The following is a 27,724-nucleotide window of genomic DNA, read 5'->3' as shown; positions in this document are numbered from 1 at the left end:
GAACGCAGAATACCAAAGTTTCCAAACCGAAAAAATTTCGATTCGAGTCGAAATGCAGAATAGGGCTGGTTAACTCATTTAATCTAATTTTTTTTATATAGCTCTAAGTTTGTTAAATTTTTTTTTTTATTTATTTAAGAACGATAGATAATATAAAATATCCCATGGTTAGTAATGATGACATCGTAATACACGAAAATAATGCAGTGTCAAGATCGATTAACTGACATATGGCAGTGTAAGATAGAATCGGATCAGTAAACTGAAGTGAACGGAGGCCAAAACTTATGAAGGCTTTTTGTACCCGCTCAATCCTTTCAATATGGCAATTGTGGTATGGTCTCCGGATACGGACAGCATATTCTAGTTTAGAACGGACGAGAGATTTAAAAAGTAATTTTTACGTACGTCGTTAAATTTCGGAGATCCCATTCACGTTGTATGATCATGAGACATTTTTTTTTGTATAATTGCCGGCATGCGTGAATATTTAGTTGGCCTGTAATATATTTCCACTACCTTTCCCAATAAGAAACACACCACTGTATGTTGGATAGTAAGTACCTCCTGCCCTGTGCTAGTAAGAATCTATGTAAACACATTTGTTTGTAAGGCGCGCGGCGGCGCAGCCGCCGATTAGTGTGAGTGCACTAAATTGAGCGTCAATCATTCTTATACATATATTTGCCACTTCTACGTTCTCATCTCCGTCTCAGAGCAGCAGCGCTGACTGTGGTGGTGGCGGCAGCAGCGGTAATGGCAGCAATAGCAATGAGTTCTCTTCACTTCTCTCCACCTCATTCGGTTCAGTTGAGTTCAGTCTACGCACCTTAGCTCGTCGTCTCACCTCCGCCGACGTATTTCGTTCTATTCAAATTTTTTCTTCCTTGTTTTAGCTTGCTGCTAAAGTTCTTCCCCTCTATATCAAGTTAATTCAAAAATTGTTCTTCAATGGCGTCCCATTAAGAAACATATTTAAAAAAGTGTAAAGTTCCAAAAGAATATGTTAGAATTTGCCAAATTCATTTTACATATTAACATTTTATGTACATACATATGTACATGTATAAAATATTTGGTGAAAAAATACATGAGAAGACAATATGTTTGCTAATTCTAATGCGAATACATATATAGTGTAAAGTGCAACATTTGGGTATGAGAAAAGGAATTTTCAAAATTAAGTGACCGTATTCAACATGGAATGTGAGATTATTACAATTCTTTTTAAGTGAAGCGCATAAATAATCAAAATTATTTACACAAGTACATATGTATGCATATACATAGATGTAAGAAAATTAAAATGTACTGAGAATACGACTTATTAACATCATCGTGTCATTCTGGTAATTGTAAATATGTATCAGGTATTAAGTGCTTACATTAGTGTGTGAGTGGGTAAATCTTCGGCTGCGAAGCAATCGAATTGGGGAAGCAACGAACAAGCGAGTTTGTGAGCGAGCAGGCAGCAGAAGGCAGGGTTGTATTTATGCGGGAAAATGATATAAGCTTTGAAACAGGGCTGACAAAGTAGGTACAGTTGTACCGTTTTCCGACGTTTGCAGTATTTTACAATAGGTACAATCATGCTTTGATGCAGTTGCAGATGCAGTTTTCGTTTTTTTCTTTACTTGTAGAAATGAGAAGAGCTTTGCTTTAATTTTGCAGAATTCTAAAGAAAAGTGTAAAATGTAAGAAAATACGGTAAAAGTGTACTTTAGCGGAAGTAGGCCAAAATTGATGAAAAAAATTCAAGAGGGGTATCAATCGAAGCGTTTTAATGCGAACAACAATAATCTGAGAGTGGAAATTCTCATTTTTAATTCATTAAAGAGTTGTTCGCAAAAAACACTTGCACTTTTCGCACTATGTTATGATGAATTTGACGCAAATAAATGGAGTAAATGAACTCAACTGAACACATATTCATTAGTTTTTATACATTTGTGATGTTTTAAGTGTACACTTTCGCGAAATTCTGTATTTAATAGCAATATTCCGATGGTGAAAATCCGCACAACAATCTTGCGTAGTTAATATAAATAACGGGAAATATAAATAACAGGAAAACTAGTGTTGCCACTCTATTAAAAATAAAATGGAACTAAATTGCTGCTGCCACTCTATTAAAAAAGTTTTCGTGCATCCAACTCCTTTTGCGTAGGCGGCCTTCGGCCGCGCTTAGAGATTATAACCCTCACAACGTAGAATTCTCCTTTCTGTGTTGCCAAAGAAAAGGGGCAGAACACCTTTTGCAGAGAACACCTTTCTGCGTAGGCGGCCTTCGGCCGCGCTTAGAGATTATAACCCTCACTACGTACAATTCTCCTTTCTGCGTGCGAAGAAAAGGAACAGAAATCCCCTTTTCACAAAAGTATATTTCTTGTGCATTATTTGGGTGTTTTTAAAGTTGAAATACAAACTGTATTAATAGAGTTGCAGCACCATTTATATTAACTACACAAGATTGTTGTGCGGATTTTCACCATCGGAATATTGCTATTAAGTACAGAATTTCGCGAAAAAGTACACTTAAAACATCACAAATGTATAAAAACTAATAAATACGTATTAAATTGAGTTCATTTATTCCATTCATTTGCGTGAAATTCATCAAAACATAGTGCGGAAAGTACAAGTGTTTTTTGCAAATAACTCTTTAATGAATTAAAAATGTTAAGACGCCTCGATTGATACCACTCGAACTTTTTCCGTCCATTTTTACCTGCTTTCGCTAAAGTGCACTACTACCGAAAATACTTGGTATTGATCGTTTTTCATGCGGCTTATCGTAAAACAACAAAAACCTGCTTATTTTTGATTGGTTTGAATAGGTATCCAGTATACCATAACAAAGGGAAGGGAATAGATTTAAGCTGGTATTCTGAAGCTGAGTTCCAAGTTGGTATATTGCAAAGCATCAGCCTCCTTTATTTCTAAACTATAACTGATGGAAATATTCAATATGCGCAACCATGTTCAAATGCCAAATTGGAACTTAGTTGCGCAAATTGGTCATTTCCATCAGTTATAGTTTAGAAATGAAAAAGGCTGATGCTTTGCAATATACCAACTTGGAACTCAGCCCATTTGACGAAGCGAACGGTTTGGCGAACACTTCAAATCTGCATTAATAGTGTTCGCTTGTACAAGCTTTATGTGTATTCACCAAACCGTTCGGGGAGTGTGTCACGAAGTTTTTGTAACCCAGACGTAAAAAAACTAGACAAAATATATATTTACTTTGATTAGTAAAGTTTACTTTTAACACTGCCTTTTCTAAACACTTCTTTCTAAATTGTAAAAATCTGTATTAATATCGGTTAGTTTTAAGGTACTTTAAAGCTTCCATTGTACATATGGTGACCATATTTATGAGAGCCGAATAGGGACAAAAAAGGGTTTAAATTTTTTCCACACTGTTTTCCCTGAAACAGTATCCTNTTTTCATGCGGCTTATCGTAAAACAACAAAAACCTGCTTATTTTTGATTGGTTTGAATAGGTATCCAGTATACCATAACAAAGGGAAGGGAATAGATTTAAGCTGGTATTCTGAAGCTGAGTTCCAAGTTGGTATATTGCAAAGCATCAGCCTCCTTTATTTCTAAACTATAACTGATGGAAATATTCAATATGCGCAACCATGTTCAAATGCCAAATTGGAACTTAGTTGCGCAAATTGGTCATTTCCATCAGTTATAGTTTAGAAATGAAAAAGGCTGATGCTTTGCAATATACCAACTTGGAACTCAGCCCATTTGACGAAGCGAACGGTTTGGCGAACACTTCAAATCTGCATTAATAGTGTTCGCTTGTACAAGCTTTATGTGTATTCACCAAACCGTTCGGGGAGTGTGTCACGAAGTTTTTGTAACCCAGACGTAAAAAAACTAGACAAAATATATATTTACTTTGATTAGTAAAGTTTACTTTTAACACTGCCTTTTCTAAACACTTCTTTCTAAATTGTAAAAATCTGTATTAATATCGGTTAGTTTTAAGGTACTTTAAAGCTTCCATTGTACATATGGTGACCATATTTATGAGAGCCGAATAGGGACAAAAAAGTGTTTAAATTTTTTCCACACAGTTTTCCCTGAAACAGTATCCTCATAGTAATAATAATAATAATAGATTGGCGCTTACACATATGTTAGTGTTTGGCCGAGCTTCTCCTCCGATTTGTGACGTGCGCCTTGATGTGGTCACACAAAGGGGAGTGACCTACAGTTTTATCGTTCCCACGACAGTCGGGTCTACGTAACCGGAACGACCCTGATTTATATCTGGCCAAGGACTGTCACTCCAGCAACACTCCCCAAAAAGTCTTTGGGGAATTTGTATGCTGCTACAACAACAACAACCTACAGTTTTATACCGACTCCGAACGGCGATTGTATTTTTATGAGAAGCGGTTTTTCATGGCAGAAGTACACTCGGAGATTTGCCAATGCCTCTTGAGGGGAGACCGCGGTTAAGAAAAAACCTTTTTTCAAAATTTTTTATTCTTTTTTGATGTTGCTTTGAACCCAGACGCTGCGGTGTGGAAGCGCGCACTGCTTACCACTACACCACAGCGGCCACCTTATAGTAACACCGCAAATTTGTAGGATAATTTTCTCGACATTTTTACCCTGTAAAATTTGTTTAAAAAACTCGTTAAATTTTAGTATAATTTAGTGCAATTTTAAGTCGGTAAGGCTTACCACTAATTTTTGGCAATTTTTTTTTTTGACGGTGTTACGCATTTTTTTCATACAAAGTATGTTCGACCATTGTTTTTGAAAGAGAAACAAATGAGCAGCACTTTCACTCGCACTTTACTATACTCAATTTTAATGAGTTACAAAACTGTAAAACAAATTTTTTTCTATTGATTCTAATTAAAGAGTTTGAAATTTTGGCGAAACATTGCAGAATTAATTTTTATAGTTTTTTGCACAAAGTTGGAAATTTGGTATTATATGGTTTTTGTTAGGAAAAGAGCTTTACTTTCATAAAATAAATAATAAGCATTAAATAAACTAAGGAAGAATAGCCAAAATTTGCTAAAATGTCGATTCCTAATTACTATTTTGGCCAGTGTATGTATTCCTCGATTCGAATCACAGGCATTCAGATTAGAAAATAATAATGCCGAATTTCCACTAGGCATTGAAATGACAGAAAATATATGCCATTTAAAAAAATGCCATGTGGAAATGAACTTAAAGAAAATTTTTTTAACGTAATGACACGAANTTGATTAGTAAAGTTTACTTTTAACACTGCCTTTTCTAAACACTTCTTTCTAAATTGTAAAAATCTGTATTAATATCGGTTAGTTTTAAGGTACTTTAAAGCTTCCATTGTACATATGGTGACCATATTTATGAGAGCCGAATAGGGACAAAAAAGTGTTTAAATTTTTTCCACACTGTTTTCCCTGAAACAGTATCCTCATAGTAATAATAATAATAATAGATTGGCGCTTACACATATGTTAGTGTTTGGCCGAGCTTCTCCTCCGATTTGTGACGTGCGCCTTGATGTGGTCACACAAAGGGGAGTGACCTACAGTTTTATCGTTCCCACGACAGTCGGGTCTACGTAACCGGAACGACCCTGATTTATATCTGGCCAAGGACTGTCACTCCAGCAACACTCCCCAAAAAGTCTTTGGGGAATTTGTATGCTGCTACAACAACAACAACCTACAGTTTTATACCGACTCCGAACGGCGATTGTATTTTTATGAGAAGCGGTTTTTCATGGCAGAAGTACACTCGGAGATTTGCCAATGCCTCTTGAGGGGAGACCGCGGTTAAGAAAAAACCTTTTTTCAAAATTTTTTATTCTTTTTTGATGTTGCTTTGAACCCAGACGCTGCGGTGTGGAAGCGCGCACTGCTTACCACTACACCACAGCGGCCACCTTATAGTAACACCGCAAATTTGTAGGATAATTTTCTCGACATTTTTACCCTGTAAAATTTGTTTAAAAAACTCGTTAAATTTTAGTATAATTTAGTGCAATTTTAAGTCGGTAAGGCTTACCACTAATTTTTGGCATTTTTTTTTTGACGGTGTTACGCATTTTTTTCATACAAAGTATGTTCGACCATTGTTTTTGAAAGAGAAACAAATGAGCAGCACTTTCACTCGCACTTTACTATACTCAATTTTAATGAGTTACAAAACTGTAAAACAAATTTTTTTCTATTGATTCTAATTAAAGAGTTTGAAATTTTGGCGAAACATTGCAGAATTAATTTTTATAGTTTTTTGCACAAAGTTGGAAATTTGGTATTATATGGTTTTTGTTAGGAAAAGAGCTTTACTTTCATAAAATAAATAATAAGCATTAAATAAACTAAGGAAGAATAGCCAAAATTTGCTAAAATGTCGATTCCTAATTACTATTTTGGCCAGTGTATGTATTCCTCGATTCGAATCACAGGCATTCAGATTAGAAAATAATAATGCCGAATTTCCACTAGGCATTGAAATGACAGAAAATATATGCCATTTAAAAAAATGCCATGTGGAAATGAACTTAAAGAAAATTTTTTTAACGTAATGACACGAATATTTTTTAATGCCCCACTTTGTCATTTGTCATTTTTGCCATTTAATGCCTAGTGGCATTATAAAGAAAAGAAAATTACGATCATCAACCAACATCACTTAAAACTCGTTCATAGGAATGCCATTTTAATGAGCTGTTAAGGCGTCGGAACACCGATACGGGAAAAATACAGGAAATTAAAAGATATACAGAACATTTGGCATCCCGTATAAAATTAATAAATTACCGGGACAATGGGTCAAAAATATGACTTTCCCGTATAATACAGGACGGATGGTCACCGTTATTATACATATCGCTAATTTACTTCAATAGTAGGCGTGTTTTATTTGACAAGAAATTTAAGCTCTTAGCTTATTTTGTATGGAAGACTTAGACTCCGTTCAAATTGACGAGCTAAACATGTTAAATGGGCTTAAACCAGTTAAATGAACAAAACATGTTCATAAACAAGTTAAATCGCATGCAATTGTTGGAAAATTGAACCAGTTAAATCATTTAACTCGTTTGAAAACCAGTTCAGCGCAGAGTTGTATCAGAAAGCTTTCTGCTCCGGCCAATCAGAAAGACCCAAAAGCTTTCATTTGACACGCCAATGTTCAAAAAATTTATATTCTGAAAAATATTAAAAATAAAAATTATCAAAAAATATCAAAATTGTATGCATGTCTTCCCGCCAAAAAAGAGGCCAAGGCGGTAATTAGTTATTTCCCATGAGGTCTCATCGTACGCGGAGATAAATATTGCATACGAACTAAACATTTTGAAGTCTCTAAGTAATCCGTATGCGTTAATATCATGAAGCAGACATTCGCACAAAACAAATTGAAACACAAAAACTTGATTTTTAATATTTTTTTTCGAATTTTTATTGATAATCAAACAAACGTCAAAGTTAACTCCAAATGTTCAATGTGGACGATTGTGTTTTCCAAAAAGCTCTTTTTCATTTAACAAGTTAAATGGGGCCAATTTGAACGTAATATTACCCAACATAATTATATTGGCTTACGAAAAGCTATCTTGGCTTGTATATTGGGCTAGAGGCATTGCCATTCAGCATTAGAAAGTTTTATGCTTCAGCCAATCAGAAAGAGGCAAAAACTTGCTTTGAATAACGTTCAAAATTTATATTCCCTAAAATATTAAAAATTAAAATTTTTCAAAAAATACCAAAATTGTATGCATGTCTGCTTGCCATAAAAGTGATTGCGATAATTGGTTATTTCCCATTATGCCTCATTGCCCGCAGAGAAAAGCAGCGCTAACGAATTAAATGCTTAGACTTGACTTGACTTACCTAGAAACTTAGAAACGACTATCCAGCGTGTCATCTATTACATTTTCTCTTTATTTTGATCCTCAGCACTTGTATTTGTACACGTAAAATTGTAAACGTTTAATTTGGTATTTTACTCCAAAATGGATGCCAAATTACCATTATCAAATTGTTATTGTTTTTACTCTATTTTCTGTCTTTATTGAAAATTTGTTTTTCGATTGCCAGATGAATTAGATTTATACAAAAAATTATATATGTGAGGCATATTTGTAGGTATTGTATTCATTGCATGGATTCGCAGGTAACAATTAACAACAACAACAATCAAAACAACAATTTGCAACAATTAATCAAAAAAGAGGTGAAAAGCTAATTTCTACCTGAGGATGTACACACAGAACTGAAACTACTGGTTGAACGAAAGAATATAATCCGCTGAGACGTACCTAACTATGAACCATCGACGATTTAACACGGCTATAAATAGTGACAAACAAACAGAAACTATTCAGAACGAAAAGTGACACTGAAGATGGCACAACGCCGAAACCGGTTTGTCTCCAAACCAAATTTGACAAGGGATGACGGAAAATCGTTCCACATTACATCATACTCCTACCCTGTCGGAAACACCAACAACGAAAATCAAGTCTTAAGTCTTGCATAACTGAGCTTTAAGAATTTTTAAGTCTTAACAGGTCTATTCTGCGCTGGTAATAAAAATTTTGTAACCGGTAAATAAAGTTCCTGTAAATTTTTAAACCCTTTTCGCATTCTGTGTAGTCTTATAATCAGTAAATTTTGTTACCATCTCATAAACTGGTAACAAAATATTTCCCCGTGAAATATGCAATGCTAGAAATTCCACAATTCTTCATAGCTGAATTGCTGAATATATTAACTGGATAACCATCGTACCTAGAACCGCGGTGTCCAGAACTGGTAACATTTTTTGGTAATAAAATTTTCCGGTTACAAAATCTTCGGTAACGTTCAGAATAGACCCGTATTTTTTACGAAATCCACTTTTTTCGCAACTTTGTTCTACAACCCATAATGCATCACCTGTTCAAATATTACGGCTTAAATCCCAAAAGCAACCCCAAAAATTTACTGTAAATTTTATCGTATGTGACAATGCATTTTTTCTTGTGGGCGAAATTATCGTATGTCCTAAGAAACTACAACGCAGAGACCTTAAAAAAAAAAAAAACTTGTGTTTAGTTATACTTCTCAATTATCTCAGCAAATCAAAACTTTCGTATTAATAGTGATAGCGAAAGCAGAGAAAAATACAAAGGACTCTTTCCTGTAAAATTTGGTTATTGTAACATACGATAATTTTGCGCAAAGGGGTCGATATAGAGTTCTTACATTTTCAGAAGTGTTATGTAAAGATGTGAAACAATAACAAAATCTTAACAACTGTCGCAAAATAATGTGGTTGTTCTTGCTTGCCGGGTTATCAGGTTGTCTGGTTAAAAATAATTTTTCTGTAGTGTATTTTATTGTTGTACAACGACAAAATACACAACAGAAAAATTATTTTTAACCAGATAACCAGCCTATATGGTTATGTGGTTATAGTTTTTATTCAGTTTACAACAATAAAATACACTACACAATAAATATTGTTAACCAGATAACCTGATAACCAGGCTAGCGTGAACAACCTAAATGTTTCTTCACGACAAATACAACTCCTTGTGAATTGCCTAATTGTTCGGCATTTTCGGCCGAAGGCCGAAGCCGAAGATGAAACATCAGCCAAATAGGCCGAATACCGAAGCCAGGTCGAAACTTTGGTCGGACACTAATAGATAGATAAATAGTTGAATACACTGCGACCAGTATTGCGGTTGTCAAACACACAGTATACAGTAATCCAGATAGACACAACAAAAAATGTAAATATGCTTATTTGACAATTTGTTGGAATGTATTGGATGAAATTTTTTCACAGTTGTCGTTTTCGTTAACCCAAATGAAATTCGATTTCAATAATTTCTTATAGTGCCAAATATTTTCAAGTCACATAAAATAAAATAACGAGAAAAACCAGATTCCAAGCAACTCAGGCGTGAAGCGTAAGCGATTATGAGAAGTTCCTACATAAGTCATACCCAGTTCTGGAGCGCAACTGTTACTACGTTTATGCGACAGAATTCATGAATTCTTCATTTCGTGAATTCAAAAGTGGTCCCGTTTATGCATAGCTAAAGAGCTTTGAAAAACTGGCAACGCACTAGCGAGGAAATAAACAGTAGGGTTGAGGCTTTTTTGGCCTTCTTTTGAATTTGAAAAACCTGTTGGTACTAGGAAATGAACCATATTGCATTTAAATTGGTATTAATATATTTCCATTTTAATCTATTTGAATTTATTTTATATTTGAACAATTCCACGTAAAGTTTCCAGTGTTGTAAATCCTGTTTATGCCACTCATGCTTTTTAATCTAAAAACATCATAACCCTAGTAAACAGCTGTTTGTGGAACGTGCCGGACTTGCACTTCACGATTTCATGAAATGATGCCGAATTCATGGTTAATTTATTTAGAGAATATTTTATTAATTAGTGTTCCAGCAACTAAGAAAAGTGCCAGCAAATGGGACCAGGCCGGTGGAAACTTCGATATATTTCCGATAAATATTATAGTCGGCACCTTTTCGTTCGTCATTCGCATGGTAATTCGTTCTGAATTACCTACAAATGGGGTAATTCGCTCTCAAAATTTTGTATGGCGAATTACGTAATTCGAAGGGTAATTGGATGGCGAATGACGAATGGGAGAGCGAATTACGAACCGTGGAAACGTCATATAAGACTGTTAGAAACTTTTATGAGTGTAGTTTAAAGAAGTTTGGAACGACGATAGTTGATACCTGCGCCGGGTATATAAAATTCGGTTAAAATATATCGCCAAACATTTGTGGGTACTTTTCCACCAGTCGTTGTCTATGGGTTAATGACAATTTCCTGAGATCAAGGTTGGCCGGTAACATACTATATTACTCAATTTCGGACAAATTGCCAGTTATGAGTTTTCAATGATTTACCGCGATGTCAGTTATGACTCAAAACTTATGAGTTTTCAATGTTTGACCATCGATAGGTCTATTGTGCCCACGGGTTGGAAGGAAAACGGTTAACCCTAACTTACAATAAACTTGCTGCACATATTCAAGGGAATCGGAAAAACTAGTCGATTTTTGTTGTTGTTTTATAAGAAGGCGCATAATAAGTAAACTATGCAAGTTGTTTTTTTCCGATTCCTACAAGTCAAGATACAAGCGAAGTTCTTTAAGAAAAAAACCAACCTTAACAAGTAAAAAAGTCTAAGTTAGGGCGGAGCCGAACATTAAATACCCGGCGCAAGTATTAAATATATGTTTTTTCACCTTTCCGAAACCTACCGCTAGATGGTAACCCGGGGTGTATCAATTTTGAGTAAATTAGCGTCCTTAAATTTCGAAATATTGAAGTTTCAAGCATTTCTGAAATTTACCGTTATATGAAAAGCGGCCGTAATTTTAGTCCGATTTCAATAATTTTCAACGTTTTGCTTATATGTGGCAAGCACAATAACCACACCGAGTTTGGTACAAATTGGTAGAACGGTTACCGATATACTTATATGTGATCATAAGTGGGCGGTGCCACGCCCATTTTCCAAAATTTTACCATAAACGTATTTCTTGGTAAAGAATTGTTGCAAGCATCAATTTTGAATAAATTAGCTTCAATATTTACTGATTTATCGAAGATTTTGTATTTCTCTAAATTACCGTTATATGGGATGTGGGCGTGGTTATTGTCCGATTTTAAAAATTTTCGGCCATTTTGTATGCTGTGCGAAGGCCAACAACTGTGCCAAGTTTGGAAGAAATTGGTGCAGCGGTTACCAAGATATACACATGTAACCATAAGTGGGCGTGGCTCCGCCCATTTTCCAAAAATTTATAATACTCTTAGTTGTCTAAAAATTGTTATTGTAAATATCAATTTTGAGTGAATTATCTTCAGTAGTTACTAAAATATCGCAGTTTTCGTATTTCTGGAAATTACCGTTATATGGGAAGTGGGCGTGGTTAAAGTCCGATTTCGCTCATTTTCAATACCAACCTACCTTGGATTAAGGGAAACCCTACATACCAAATTTCGTTGAGATATCTCAATTTTTTCTTGAGTTATCGTGTACACGGACGGACGGACAGACGGACAGACGGGCGGACAGACAGACATGGCTTAATCGATTTCTTTTTTCATCCTGATAATTTATGTATACATTTGTCTATATCTATCTCTAATATACCCTTGTGCACAAGTGCGCTCGGGTATAAAAACAAGTTTTTAAATAAAATGTAGATAAAAACTACAAACAAATGATTTATGAACATTTTTTAGGTATATTCTGTGTCCGTTTGGGAATCTCAGTTTATGATATTAGGTACAATCTGAAATTTCCATTTTCCATCACTGCTTTGAAATGTAGCTAGGTTGTGCGTAGCAAGAAATCGGCAGCCCGTTGCCGTGCCCGCGAAGTGCATACATACAATGTACATAAACACACATTCACATATGTATGTACATACATACGTGTTGCTTTTGCTCCAATATACTCATTTGGACAAATATAATGCAAAATTTAGCTTAAAAATGTGTTTTTACATACATATGTATGCATATGCATGAAATTATTTGAGCGTTGTAAAAATATAACTTCTTTGTCAACTTTTACGTGAGCAGTCATTTGATAGCTGAAAACCTAATAAATATTAGTATATTCTAAAAGACTAAATCTTATAAAGGTTTTTATTTTTACTTATTAGATAAGAATATGTATATTAAACATTTATGTGCATGTGGAGCCGTCAAGGTCAACGAAGGTCAAACTTCTTGAACTGAAAGTACTGTTATAAAAACATAATGTGGTCTAATTTGGGCTGATATATTAGAATATTAATTTTGATATACATAGATATAAGCTACTGGTTTAAAGCTTTTGTAGTACATACAACAAATCCATACAACATTTATTCACATTTTTATAAAGTACGTTATATGTACGTATATTTTGGAAACCAATATTTAGAAACCCTGAATTCTTTATTAGATTGCGTCGAATCTCCATTCTTGCTAGCCATTTACTTTGACATACCTTTGCTCGATTTCTGGTCGATTTTTATTTATTAAACAATTATGAAATGCACTCTAATTGAGTATAATGAAAAACGAAATTAAAGGTCTAAACAGTAGTGGAGCCTCATTGCAACAGAACGTACAGCTAAAGCACATCCGAAACCCGACATGACACAACACTGCACTATAACGACGATGACTCTTGTAAATTTGGGAGAGGGAGAGTGTCAAAGAGAATGAACGTTAATTGAAATGGGGAATGGGGGAACGCTCTAAAAGTATCAGAACAACTTGATTTTGGCCTTTGATGCTGGATTTGTAGATTTATTTGGCGAATTTAGAATTCCTTAGCATTGCACCTCACATTTTTTTTTATTTTTTATTTCCAATTTTTCCACTACATACTTGCATATGGCTGAAAGAAATAAAATATGTAATCAAGGCATTGGGCAATATACGTCGTCGATTTAGTTTTTGTTGTTGGGGCAAAGGGGCGGTTGTGGTGTCAGTAGTGTGGTGCTGTGTATTTGTTGTTCTGTTCTAACTTGATGCGGCGGGGCATTGGCGAGAGCGAGAGGAAGCTCTTTTTCATGAATACAAGCAGAAAAAAGCTAATCCGAAATGAACGCACTCACACACATGCAAAAATATTGCTTTTATGCAAGCTCACGTACACATAATTGCATGCAAAGAGTAAAATGAATAGCAAAGCAATAAGAGCTATATGTAGAAAAGAAATTAAGGTAAAGGGGGTAGAGCAGTGGTAACGGCAAAAGCAGAAACGTCAACGACGAACACTGGAGTATTTATGTAATTTCTGAAGATTAATTCAAAAAGTAAATTTCAAGCTTAGTTAAAATGCTGTTAGTCGTAGCAAGCAACTTTACTGTCAAAATACGTAATCGAAAGTCTACTTTCCGTAAAAACACCCAACAAGTCCTTTTGCAGATTTGCTGAAATCATTTCGGAAATGGGTTGATCAAATGAAAAAGTGGGAAAATCAGCAACAGTTTACATGGAAAACTTAGCTCAGTGGGTAAGACCACTGGCTTTGAACGCCGCACCTGCCAGTTGAAAGTCCCAGTGAATTCGATGAAGAAGTCTTAAGGCTCCGTTATGCATACTTGGCATGGCTTGAGAGCTGTCACATAAGAAATCTGTTAAATGAGCCTCGCGTGTAATCGGTTATCGAACGCACAGCACTACATACGTAGAAGTCTGTTGGTTTTTGATTTCTACGTAAAAATGGTATAGCAGTGCATGCAATGCCAAGTATGCATAACAGAGCCTTAAAGGCTCCGTTATGCATACTTGGCATTGCATGGGAGTTGTCACATAAGGAATCTGTTAAATGAGTTTTGCGTGTAAGCGGCTACCCAACACGCAGCATTACATATGTAGAAGTCTGTTGATTTTTTAATTTCTGCGTAAAATGGCATGCTATGCAGTGCACAGCAAAGTATGCATACCGGAGCCTTAAGGGCGCTGTTACACAGACGATCATATGATCCCTGGTCACCAAATGTTGTTGCATTCACAGCACAACGAAAAAATGAACAGGCTAACCTAATATTCGCGACTTGCTTTTTGGTACGCACGCCTTCGATTTTTTTTTTGCGTCACCCGAAATTGGCTTGCGTGCGTTTGCATTTGATTTCATTGAGCGAAACGTCAAATCAAAATGTCACGCAGAACAAAAATTGGAAATTGAGTTAGTTTCATACGCTCGCCGTTCAATTTCGGTTGGTCACATACAAGTTGTATGTGCATGAAAAAATTTTTGACAGTAAATTGGCGGCGTGCGTGAATATTAGGTTAGCCTGTGAGAGCGATCGAGAGAACTGAACTGCATAACCAATCGGTTCAAATTTGACCAGCCGGCTGAGACCGAGTGACTGATCAAAAGAGAGTTGGCTTGTGAATACAATTTACTATTTGTTTCTTTTAGTAACGAAATGGAGTACTTTTCAAACTATTTCTCCTTTTAGTAGCAGAATGGTACATTTTTGATGTAGATGTATACAAAATAGTACACATGATACAAAAAATAAGGTAGTTTCATTACTACTATTTTTTGATTATACTCTGCAAAAATCGTTGGACCATGTAGTCTATTTGTGGTATATTGGAGGGTGACAGGTAATAAGGTCAATGGAAATAAGGTCAATGGAAATAAGGTCAATTGACTTTATTTCCCACCCTGGTGCGAAATAAAGTCAATTGACATTATTACCTTTTCAAAAGCGAAATAAAGTCAACAAAAATTTGGAAATAAAGTCATTGACGCTATTTCCTCATTCAAATGGAAATAGCGTCAACAATGCTTAAAGTATGTCGATTCATAGAAAAAAATGTTTTCTTACAATAAACATTGCCCCGTAAGTGTTGTTTTTAATAGATCAAAAAGGTTATTGCCAAATCCTCAGTGTTGTGATATTAATCCACACACAATCATGAACTACCACCAATTGATTTTATTAAAAAAATTTAAATTACGAATATGTAAAAACACGATGCGAAAAACTAAACACCTGCGCACAGCTGAAATACGAGAAATATTTGAAGAAAGAGTGTAGAAATGATCCATAACTTGCAAAACATGTTTCGTTTCCACAAAAATAAAGCGAACACTATTAAATTGATGAAACAGTCCATGTCCAAAAACCCCGGAGGAACACTGAATGAATTCTGCGTTTTAAATTAGCATATTTTGAACGAATTCGGAATGTCTAAGTTGGAAAAGAAACCAACCTTTCTATAAGGAAACAATTATAGAAAAAGAAAGAATACACTGTATTCATGTCCCCGCCAGCAATTTGTGACGACATCATTTAAAAGCAGCTAAGGAGAATGACGACACTATTTATTAGATGGCACATTCAACGAGCCAATGTGCCAAAATGCGGGTATAAACAATTATTGATTATTTAATATCGGAACGAGATCATATAAGTTAATTGATTGGTTTTCACACACTTTTGAAACAAAAATTATATGCTTTTTTACTGCAGACAAATTGTTGCCCCAAACCACAGCAGAAATCTTCCAATCAGGGCTGGCAACTATCCTTAGTTATGAGGTGCCATATTGAAGATAAAAAAGTGCCAAAATGTGCCAAATAGAAAAATAAAAGTGCCAAAAAAGGTGTCATTCCTTTTAATCATTCACATTTAGCAATAAAATAAAGCTACATTTTCCAAGCAAAAGTGCAATGATAAAATAAGATAAACCAGTTGAATAGCCTTTATAAATTAGAAAATTTTAGTTGCGAAAAAGAAGTGCACGCATAGGATTTCACAAAAATGTATTGAAATGTAATTTTTTTTACAAAAGTGCCATTTTGGCACTTTGTACCAAATTGAAAATTAAGTGCCATTTGAAGTAAAATAGGGACAAATGGCACGGTTTGAGCCAAGTTGGCATCCCTGCTTCTAATAACTTACAGATATAAAAATGTGAAATATCGAGGGCTGGAATTCATTAATACCCTCTATCTGCAATTTGCACAAAAACTAATTTGTGATTTTAGAAACCATCTGGACTTATATCATTAATATCACTGATGACAGTTAAAGCTTAGGTGGATTTTTATATCAGAATCCCATCTTTGTGAAAAGTGTGCAGATAGGGGGTATTATTGAATATAAGCCCTCGATGTTTAAAATATATAACAATTTTATTTCAACGTATACAAAAAATAAATCTACCTACGTTACAGCACGGCGGGAGATGGGGAAGGGTGGCCGGGGGGCCGCGGCGTAGCGTGACGTGGTGTGCGCGCCGGTCGCGCGGGGTTCGCGGGGCGCGAGCCCGAACGCGACGAGCGCGGTGTGGCGCGCTAACGCGGGCCGCCGCGAAACTAAGCAAATATAATGTTTGAAAGAGAAATAATGTCTATGGATTTTATTTCGTTTTTAAAAAGGAAATAATGTCAATTGACTTTATTTCGCACCAGGGTGGGAAATAAAGTCAATTGACCTTATTTCCGTTGATCTTATTACCTGTCACCATATTGGAGTACTTACAAAAGTGTTCCTCTGTCATGCTGTAGTCGCGATTTTTGCAGGGTAAAGCAGTTTTTGGCATTTTTCCAAATGTGAACTTTGAGCATAGCTTTGCCACATTGAAATTTTTTGAAAAGGGAGATTTTTTTTAAATATTTGGGATTCAATACAAGAGTAAAAAAGGCAGGTTGATGTGATCGATAATCAAATTTCAACGTTTTTCCCAAGCGTAAAAATTACTTTTGAACAATATCGATGTGCAGAGATGAGGATATAAAATAAAATCGAGTTTTTATACAATTATTTATTTTAAACCAAATAAACAAAGTTTTTACATTTAACATGTAACAAAACATTAATCTATGTTGTAATTGTCTTAATTTCTTTGTTGAAGCTTTGCATCCGTCCCCTTGCAGATATATGTATTTCGTGCCTTTGCACTCAGGAAAGAAGCGGCTCAATTTTTAGTTTCTTGATTTCAAATTAAAAAAAAAATAGGTTATATTCAGTTGTCAACTCTCAAAGCTTTAATTTGACGTAAAATTCGTGATCAGCATGTTTAAAATTCGTGACTAGCGTGCCTAAAAACCTAATAAGTGGTATTTTCAAAAAGATTTTCTTGTTTTTAGAGGAATTAGCAGTTGATTTGACAGCTGTCAACTGTCAAACTAAAAATTTTATGCCATATTCAGATTTAGCAAACAAAAATACTACGATGATGCATTTTTATTATAATCGTAACAGCCCTTCTAATTTTTCGCGTAAAACATAGCTTCTCCGACCACTGTGCGCTGCTAAGAAAAAACGCTTGATTGTTTTTTTTTTTATTTTAAAATGTAATGAAAATCGAACTAGTTGCATGATTACATATCTTTTTGCTTCCCTAATCGCTCCGTAAGGCTTCAATGTTACAATATTTTGTGACTCTCGTTTCAAAACTGGTTTTCTTTGCTGACATCAATAAATACAGAAACTGGGCAGATGGTGAACTAAATAATTCGAAAATATAAATCAGTTAGCATGGAGAAACCTGCGGAATGATATGAAAAATGGCGAACTCTAGTAAAAGCTTCTATTGAAGAGCGAGACCAGGATATTTGGCAATGCTTGTAGGAAATTGCCAACGGCTCTGATACTGATTCCAGTTTTTGTAGTGATGTGGATAGCCAAACGATGGAGAAATATTTACAGCTACCCCTTATACTCAGTCAAGAAGATCCTTTAATTTGGTGGAATCTTACACGACCGCTGTGGTGTAGCGGTTAGCAGTGCGCGCTAAAATTCCACAGGGCCTGGGTTCAAGCCGGGTTCAACCCAACAACCTCGGTAGGCAATGGCAAACCTCCGAGAGTATTTCTGCCATGAAAACAGCCTCCCATAAAAATACAATTACCGTTCGGAGTCGACGTAAAACTGTAGGTCCCTCCCCTTGTGTGACATCATCAAGTATCAGTAAGTACCAATCTATTATTATAGTCGCAAAGAATTTCCAATTTTGTTTACACTAGCAATGAAGTACCTCTGCGAACAACCTTCCTCAATGAACTTAAAAAGAGTATTTAGTCCATCGGGTAGCATTTCTGTTGAAAATAGAAGGTGCGTTATTGCCCGGTATTGCGGAAATGCTTCTTCTCATAATGAAAAATCTATAAATTTTTAACTCTAACTACTAATTAGATACTATATGTAAATCTATATATATAAAACATGGTGTGAAAAATGTATAGTAATTCATCAATTGAGAACGGTTGGGCGGATTTGGCTAAAATTTTCACTTAGTTGTTCGTAACCGATGCAAATTTCGGATAATTATGAAATTAATTGTGAGCATGAATCAATTGGGAACAATTTTCTCCTATGTTTCATAACCGATTCGAATGGTTGCTGCTTTGTTGGAAAGGTGTTTAGAAGTAGGAGTGCACAAAGTTTTAATTTTTTCGATAGGATACGCTAAAAAAATGCAGTTGGTACGTAGGTAACCTTTTGCCTAGATTAGCGTAGAGGATCAATTTTTTCCCTTAAGTGGGCCAGGGACCGATCTATTCGAAAAAGTCTTATTTATGGTCCGATTTGCTTGAAATTTGGCAGGTAGGTAGCTTATTGCCTGCGTTAACATATAGAATATTTTTTTTTGATAGGTGGATCAGATACCGATCTATTCGAAAAATCTTATTTATGGTGGTAGACCAGGAACCGATCTATTCGAAAAAGTGTTATTTATGATCCGATTTGCTTGAAATTTGGTACGTAGGTAGCTTATTGCCTGGGTTAACATATAGGATATTTTTTCTGATAGGTGGACCAGATACCGATATATTCCAAAAATCTTATTTAAGGTCCGATTTGCTTGAAATTCGATACCCGTATTATAGATATGCGTAGAATAGAATTGAGTCATTGTTTTACAGTTCGAAAGGTATTTGAAGGCGCCGCAAACATTCGGGTGTCGGCTAATTAACAATACTTATTACACAGGCCAACAAAAATGGAAAAAAATTGTATGCAGCAAATGTGGACAATATTTTTGACATTTTTTTTGTGTGCTGATTACGAATCCGTAAGTTTTCATCAGCTCAAAATTTTAAGAAAAACGAGGTCAAGGTGTCAAAAAATCGCGTTTTTTGCAATATTTGAGAGGCTCTAGCAAGGAAACAAAGGGTGTAGAACTTTCCACTTAGGCTTAGACTAAAGCTAAAAATCTCGACTACTATCCCTGCAAATTCCTGCAATTAAGCAAAAGGTGATAGAACTTAGGCTTAAATTAAGGCTTGGCCTTCTGACTTCAATCCCTGAAAATACCATTCCTGTACCTTGACCCTAAGGTCACCTATAGTCATTTATTGAACAACTAACACTGATTTTGACACTTTTTTTTTGTCAATTGCATAATTTTTCAGTAGTTTTTTTTTATTGCTGGACGATAAAAAGTAATTGAGTATAGGTGGCCATCAGGGCAAGGTGCTGGAATAGTATTTTCAGGGATAGTAGCATGTAGTTCTAGCTTTAATTTAAGCCTAAGTGGAAGGTTCCATCACCTTTTGTTTCCTTGCCTGCACTTTCACCACGTTTTTCTCAAAATGTGAAGCTGATGGAAACTTTACACTTATGGATTCGTAATCAGCACAAAAAAGTCTACCAAAAACAGGTTCAACATTTGCCGCATCAAAATCGGTGTTGTCCTGTGGTACCTACACTAATTATGTAAAGAGAAGCTCCTTCTTTTTATAAGAGGTGATCTCGCGAACGGCTGTAACGATCTTTTTGAAATTTTGGTGATCTACTGCAGACATTCGATATATTAAAGGATCAGCCATACATATCGAATTTTTCATACCGTATTTCTCTGGAAGTATTTGTGGTAGTGTCCTGGAAATTGGTGTAGAGATTTTTGGGCTACTGGAAAAGGGGGTGTGGCACTTTCCAAACATATTGAAACCTTTACCTATCTGTAAATATATACACCCAGAATACAGTGTTTTTTCTTTTTCAAAATAAGCATTTTTTGGAAAATTTTTAGTAGAAATATAGTTCATTTTGCATCAAATGGCACCTAATTTTAAGTATGCAGTTTTGTAGTTCACTCAATTTCAGTTTCATAAAGTGCAAGTTTTAAATGGCTATAAGTTACCGTTGGTTTTTGAGAACTTTTTCGCTGATGATGTTGCGCATTTTCTCCGTATAGCGAATGCGTGATAGTTTTTTTTGTATGGGACTTATTCTGGTGGTATACATATATATATATATATATACATTTATTATATATTATATTATTTTCCCCCTTGCCGAAAGAGGTGCTGGTACCAAGCTTTACGTTTCTAAGTAACAAAATATTTATATTTTACTTAGAAGTATTTATATTGTACATAAGTATGTATATGTATTAACCAAACAATTGGTTAAGCAACCTAAGACCATTTCAAATTTAAATAATAATAATAATATATTGGCGCCTACATGTCTGTGTTCATATGGAGTAGTAGCTTATGTCGGGAAGCTGGCTTTAGTATAATGCGACATTCCTGTTATTCTATAAACGATGTTTAGCGTTAAGCGGGAGTGTTGAGCACCGGTTATGTATTCAATTTAGAAAATTGGGTAGGCGCTGTGGCCAATGGTAGCTCTTGTACCACCTCTGTATGCCGAAAGCCATACAGAGTCCCGTGAGACAACTCCGGAAGAGTTGTGATGCATCAAACGGGAGTGTTGAGCATTGTGGGTTGATGCGTCAAGCAAGTTGAGCATCGGTTATGTATTTAAGTTAGAAAATTGGGTAGGCGCTGTGGCCAATGGTAACTCTTGTACCAACTCTGTATGCCGAAAGCCATACAGAGCCCCGTGAGACAACTCCGGAGGAGTTGTGATGCATCAAGCGGGAGTGTTGAGCATGATTTGGGGTGCCAGCAATTAACTACTTTAGTAGGTTTTGTTCTGCGGCAGTTGAGAACTGCATAAAAAATGCATACCCAATGAAGAACGAGCGAATTATGTTTTAAACACAAGTGCGTTTGTTTATTCGCTGCACTTGGTTTTGGGCGGGAGTGCAATACAATTGCGTGTGTTTGTTCGCTGTTCTTTGTTGATGCGGGAAATGCATAAGTCGCTTAAACAAACGACAATAAATTTTTTGATGAGACTTAAAAAAGATATTGATTTTCTAGTATCTGAACTATTTCTTGCATGTTTATTTGCTAAAAGTTCTTAAACGGTTCGGCGCCAGTGAGTCATTCGCAATCGTATGCTACAAATGCCGCATTATACTAAAGCCAGCCTTTCGACATAAGCTACTATCTCATACGAACACAGATATATGTTAGTGCTTGGCCTTGGCTTCTCCTCCGATTTGTGGCGTCCGCTTTGATATTGTCACACAAAGGCGAGGGACCTACAGTTCTATGCGGGCTCCGAACCTCGATCGTATATTTATGAGAAAATATTTTCCGCGGCAGAATCACACTCTTATTTTATCAGATGTAAATTAGCTGAAAAAATAATACAAGCCACAGTTGTAATGGCAAAAGTAACTTTTTATAAAAATCATCAGTATTTTTTGTCAGTCTCAAAGGTATTCAGTAGCGCATTTCAAGATGTTTGAGCAACCTGTATTGGTTACAGGAGAAAATTGAAAGTTCCCTGCCAGCATTTTCTATTGCGGAAGTTACTAATACGACGCGACATTGCTGTGAAAATCATCGCCGTTGATATCGCTATTTTTTCGAATTCTTATCCGCTCTCGGGAAGAACTGGTCCACCATGACGTCACGTCTTTATGATACGAAAGCGATACAGCAATTAGGAACTATTTCGATAGGAATGACAGCAACTTGTGCGCTTAAGACTGAAGTGTTAAAGAAGACTCGTCTGTTGGTAAAATTTTTGATAAAACATAATAGGAAATTTGGGGTACTTCTGAGCTTGCAACCACAGCCGCAGAGTTACTTACGCCATTTTCAAACGCATTTATATTTTATGAAATTCCTACTAACCATTTTTAAAAGCAGTAAAAAGGCATTAGCATAATAAATCGATTAACGCATCCGTTCAAAATCTAAACATAATTTTATTATTAATTATAAGATTGCCTGCACGTTAACTGAAAAAAAAACAATTTGAAAACAAAAATATAATTTTATTTGATTGAACTTTCAAGATTTGCGTTGTTAATTTCAGGGACGTGAACCGGATGAAAAATTTATTTGGTTCGGTTCAGCGGTTCGAACCGTTTTTGCACTTTTGGATTGGTTCGTCAAAGCGGTTTTTTGGTCTTTGAACCGGGGTTTCGGTTCGGTTCAACGGTTCGAAAAACAAAAAAATTACGCGCAAGTTTAAGTGTCAAGTGTCAAGTGCAACAACGCGCAAGGTTAAGGGTCAAGTGTCTGTCAAATAAGATGGGTTGCCTTTACATTTGATATTGTCACATGGTAAACAAACATGATGGGTATTACCATGTTTACCAAAAATAAAAAAGTGGGTACATTTATCTATTGAAAATTTGTTGAAACGAAACTTTCAATCTATATAGAAAGTGGTTCGGTTTTCGGTTCGGATCAAACATTTGTGGAAAATTTCGGTTCGGTTAATGGTTTAGTTAATTAATAGAAAAGAGCGGTTTTCCGGTTCGAAACCGGTTCGGTTCAAAACCGGTTCACGTCCCTGGTTAATTTTTAAAACTACAAAGAGTAAAAATCGTCCGAGCACCTCTTAAGAAGATAGAAAATCGACAGAAATGTTTTTTTGTTTTTGTGAAATGAGTTACTATCGCTTTGATAACTTCCAATAGTGACGAAGAAGTGACATCCGGGCGATAGGCGATAAAATTCTCATCCACTTACTGGCAGGGTTGGTATAGATATTACAAATACCAAAAGGGGGAAAAAAATTCAACTGCAGTTTGTGAAGTACATTATAATTTTTTTCTTTTTTGTGAATAATAAACAAAAAAAATAGTTTTCCAGCAACTTGGTAGCCTGGGAGAATTAACCTCCATATTATCCATATTACCCCAGCGGTAGGGAAGCTTCAGCCATTTAGGCGGCTTTAGTTTTTTTGTAAATCGAAAGTTTAGTTTCTAAGAAGGGATCCCTCCCTTCTATTTATGCTGCAAACAAGTTTTAGCTTAGAAGGCGATTGCATAGGTGATCGTGCACTATTTAAAATCGCATTACATTAATCAATTTAAAATAAACAAATTTTCAATTCAAATTGTATATTTTCAGTTCTCCTCCGATTGTAACTTTAGCGGATTCTTCTTTTATTCATATTAGAATACTCCTAAAAAGTGAATCCATTGAAAAATAAGAGATCAATGAAAGTGCTGTGCACTTGAAAATTCTATTGAAGATGCTCGCCATGCAGAACTGGATTGGGTGGAGTTTAGAAAATGAATAGTGAACATGCAACATCAAAAGCAACTCCTGGTGAGTCAGCAAAAGCCACAATTACTGTAGCAACGGCCAATGAGTTGAATCGACAATATCAGCAACATCAGCAACAGCAACAGCAGCAGCGAAATTCATCACAGCAGCATATTAACGATTCGCAACATTTGCAGCATTTGCAATTGCAACAACAGCAATCGCAAAATCATCATCTAAACGAGGTGAGTTTAAATGCTTTAGGGTGGAGGGAAAGATCAATCCCCTCACAATCTCCTCTCCCCCTGAGATATGAGACTTGTTATCAAAAACGAATTTTTACTTTTGTATGTACATGGACACATATGTATGTTTGTACATATATGTATTTCTGCTAATTTTGCATGCTTTTATTTTTAATATTAATATATCTATCGAGTTTCATTTATAGTTTCATACTTTCATAACCATTGACTGTTTGCTAGTGTTGGCTCTGGTTTCATATTTCCATTCATGCTTAGTTTATTTTTGTTAAACTACTATACACTAGATTCACAATTTATAAGTGGCTCAAATTCAACATGAGTTTATTGATTTAAAAATTTGATAAGGTTTGCATTTAAGCTTGATTTAAAATGTTTTAGATTTGCCATGGTGATGATAATTCAGACGCCTTCATGTTTTAATTAATTTTTCTCATTACCTACAAACATGTGTTTCATTATTATAAATATTAAACGAATGTAAATAATTTTTGTTTTTCCACAACATTTTTCATGAAAAACGGCCCCAAGCTCAATAATTTTTTTTTTTAATATAACTGTTAGGCCAAAGTATAACAAAAAACTTATATATATGTACAAAAATATTTCCTTTTATATTATAACCGAAGAAAATAAGCAAGACAAAATCCATTTTAAGCGCTTAGATAAGCACTAAAGTATTGAAAAATATGCTCGCAAAACAACAAAATTTAAGTTTTGTTTTTTATTCAGTTTATTTAATGATTGAAAAATTGCAATGGCCACTAAAGTGCTGCTTGATATTTTCAAATAATAGAGATCTGCGCTGGTGGTTTTAATCTTTTTAAATATTCGTTATTCTCCATTTGAGATAAATTATTTTTTATCTCTTCAATAGAGACAAACCATTGGTTTTAAATTTTTGTATCCAAGCAGAAATGCAACTGAAGTTACGGTTGAATAAAAACCAAATCTGTTTTTATGTTATAATTTGTAAACATTTCTTATTTCGACGAATAAAAAAACGCCAAAGAGATGTTCAAGAAAAATTTATTGAGCCAAATTTTTTAAGCAATACGAGGTCCTTAAGAATTTTGCTACGCTTTCTACTAAAGTTTGCTAAAGTTTTTTTTTGTGAAAAGTACAAAATGAAATAGACCATCTGAGCAAAGCATGTTCACTAGGCTGGGTCGATTTATTATGGGGGAAAATAAAAGTCGTTTGACCGCATTGTAATAGTAATATTTTGATGTCTTAGGTCTTAGCCAATTGTTATTGGCCACGAAAGATTAATTTAAAACTTATCTTTAGCACGCGCAATTGCATCAAAGTCTACGAATTTTGAAAATGAAACTTTGGCTGGTAATATCTATGGAATGCGTTCATTTTTATAAACAGGACGATATATCAAATTAAGGGTTATTAAATTTAGTACCTCACGTTCATTTATCTTTTTTCAATAAGTCTTAAATTTTTAAGATATTAAGATACAACTTACAAAAACTATAATTTTCCCGTATAGATTTTCAATTCTTCATTACTTCAGCAACCAAGTGAAAAATACAAAAAACTGAGACGGGATTTATTTCAAACGTTTTAATGTTTTCGGATGTTTATACAGTATTAAAAGAATGAAATCAAATATGTATCGTCAAATAATAGGAATGGTTTGATAAGTTAATAGTAGTTGCATACATTAACATAATACAGTTAGGGTGAGAAACACCCATTTTAAGTCCATTTATGCAGTCTTGAAAATTGGTGCGGAATTCACACAGCAACCACACACAGTCGCCACAACACAACAACATAATAACACCACCGACCGTACCACAGCCACCACAGCCACCACAGACCACATAACACACACAACCGCACCACCACCCACACGCCGCCGCCAACAACTCCTGGTTCCCCCTACAATCTGCACGGTATGTCAGACCAGAATATTCCGTAATGTGACATCAGTCAAGTGCAACACCTGCCTTGGCTGGTGCCACTTTAGGGCATGTTCAGGTCTGCGTACCACGCGAGATTGGACGGGGAACTTCGAGGGCCCGTGTTGCGCTGCTCGGTCGCAGACGTCAATTGCGACGCCCCCCACCACCACCACAGGGCGGCAATCACCTCAGCAGCACACACAGCCAACGGCGGCAAGAACATACACCTCACTTACACCCCACATCACGACACGTCTCCCGAACCACATGAAGCTCCTCCAATTCAACTGTAACGGGCTACAGAGCAAGATTGAGGAGATAACCGTCTTCATGTGTCGGCATGGTATATTAATAGCTGCGGTCCAAGAGACAAAGTTGCACAGCAATTCAACTTTGTTGAATTGCGCCGGGTACAACGTGCACCGTCGAGATCGCGAGCGAGATAATGGTGGTGGCTTAGCGTTCATCACGCACCACACCGTGCAGTATCGTCTTATCGAAGCAGACATCGACCGCAGGGATACCACCCTAGAATGTCAGGGCATTCTAGTAGCGTTGGACTTGTCAAAGGCGTTTGACACCGTCTGCCATTCCACGCTGCTAGAAGATATAGAGGCCTCCTCTCTCCCACAGAGGCTCAAACGGTGGTCGGCAAATTATCTGAGTGGTCGACATTCGTCGGTAATATTTAGAGACAAAATGAGTAAGCAGCGAAAAATAAAACAGGGGGTTCCTCAGGGTGGTGTCCTTTCCCCGCTACTGTTTAACTTTTATATTTCAAAGCTCCCTCAACCACCAGAGGGAGTCTCGATTGTCTCCTATGCCGACGACTGCTCGATCATGGCGACTGGGAATGGAATTGATGACCTGTGTTTGAAAGTAAACGGCTATCTCTCCGAACTTTCTCGCTTCTTCACTGCAAAGTGTCTAGCCCTCTCCCCTACGAAATCCTCCGCGACCCTGTTCACAACCTGGACGAAGGAGGTCAGGCTACCGCTGGGGATTCACGTCGATGACACACCAATTCCGACGGTGAATAACCCCAAAATACTCGGAGTAACATTCGACAGCCTGCTCTCCTTCTCTGCGCACTCAACCGCTATTGTCAATAAAGTACAGAGCCGCAACAAGGTCCTCAAGTCGCTAGCCGGCAGTACTGGGGCAAAGACAAAGAAACGTTGCTGGCAACATACAAGGCAATAGGCCGGCCGGTTTTGAACTACGCAGCGCCAGTGTGGTCGCCAGGGACTAGTAGGACGCAGTGGACGAAGCTACAGACGGTACAAAATACGGCACTTAGGACAGCGACGGAATGCCTCCTGATGTCGCCTGAACACCACTTGCACGGCGAGGCGCAAATGCTCCCAGTTAAGGAGCATAATATAATGCTCTGCAAGCAGTTCCTGATCGGGAGCCACAGAAGTGGCCACCCAAACAGACAGCTGCTTGCAGAGGAGCCCTCGCCTAGGCACGTCAGGAGGCATCTATATGAACTGACGGACGAAGTCCAGAGGTTCATTAAGCAACCTCTGGACCCGACAGCGTACAGACAGGCCCTGAACGGCATTCACAGGGACTCAGTCTCGAGTTATGTAGACTCTAGACCTGTGAATGCCGTTCTAGGCATACCACCCCCGGACATAGACGAGACAGAGCTTCATCTGCCTCGGGAGACACGCTCTACACTCGCT

The 27,724-nt window shown here is 36.3% G+C and overlaps 1 protein-coding gene across 11 annotated transcripts in view; it reads left to right on the top strand.

Annotated features, from left to right (window-relative positions):
- crol (crooked legs) overlaps positions 1 to 27,724 on the top strand; it is a 148,184-nt gene that overhangs the window by 42,468 nt on the left and 77,992 nt on the right. For 4 of the 11 annotated variants that reach the window (XM_017613431.1, XM_017613435.1, XM_017613432.1 and 1 more), the window contains one exon: positions 23,714 to 24,096. In XM_017613431.1, coding sequence (XP_017468920.1) covers positions 23,878 to 24,096 — 219 coding nt within the window. In that variant the 5' untranslated portion in view covers positions 23,714 to 23,877. Of the gene's footprint in view, positions 1 to 722; positions 1,350 to 1,376; positions 1,534 to 23,713; positions 24,097 to 27,724 lie in introns of those variants that run through there. The other 7 variants (XM_017613437.1, XM_017613434.1, XM_017613433.1 and 4 more) reach the window with 7 other exon arrangements.

This window comes from Rhagoletis zephyria, unplaced genomic scaffold (assembly GCF_001687245.7).
Source record: "Rhagoletis zephyria isolate East Lansing unplaced genomic scaffold, Rhagoletis_zephyria_1.1 Rzeph_scaffold_00661, whole genome shotgun sequence".
Lineage (NCBI taxonomy): Eukaryota > Metazoa > Arthropoda > Insecta > Diptera > Tephritidae > Rhagoletis > Rhagoletis zephyria.
This window is presented reverse-complemented; position numbering and strand designations above follow the sequence as displayed.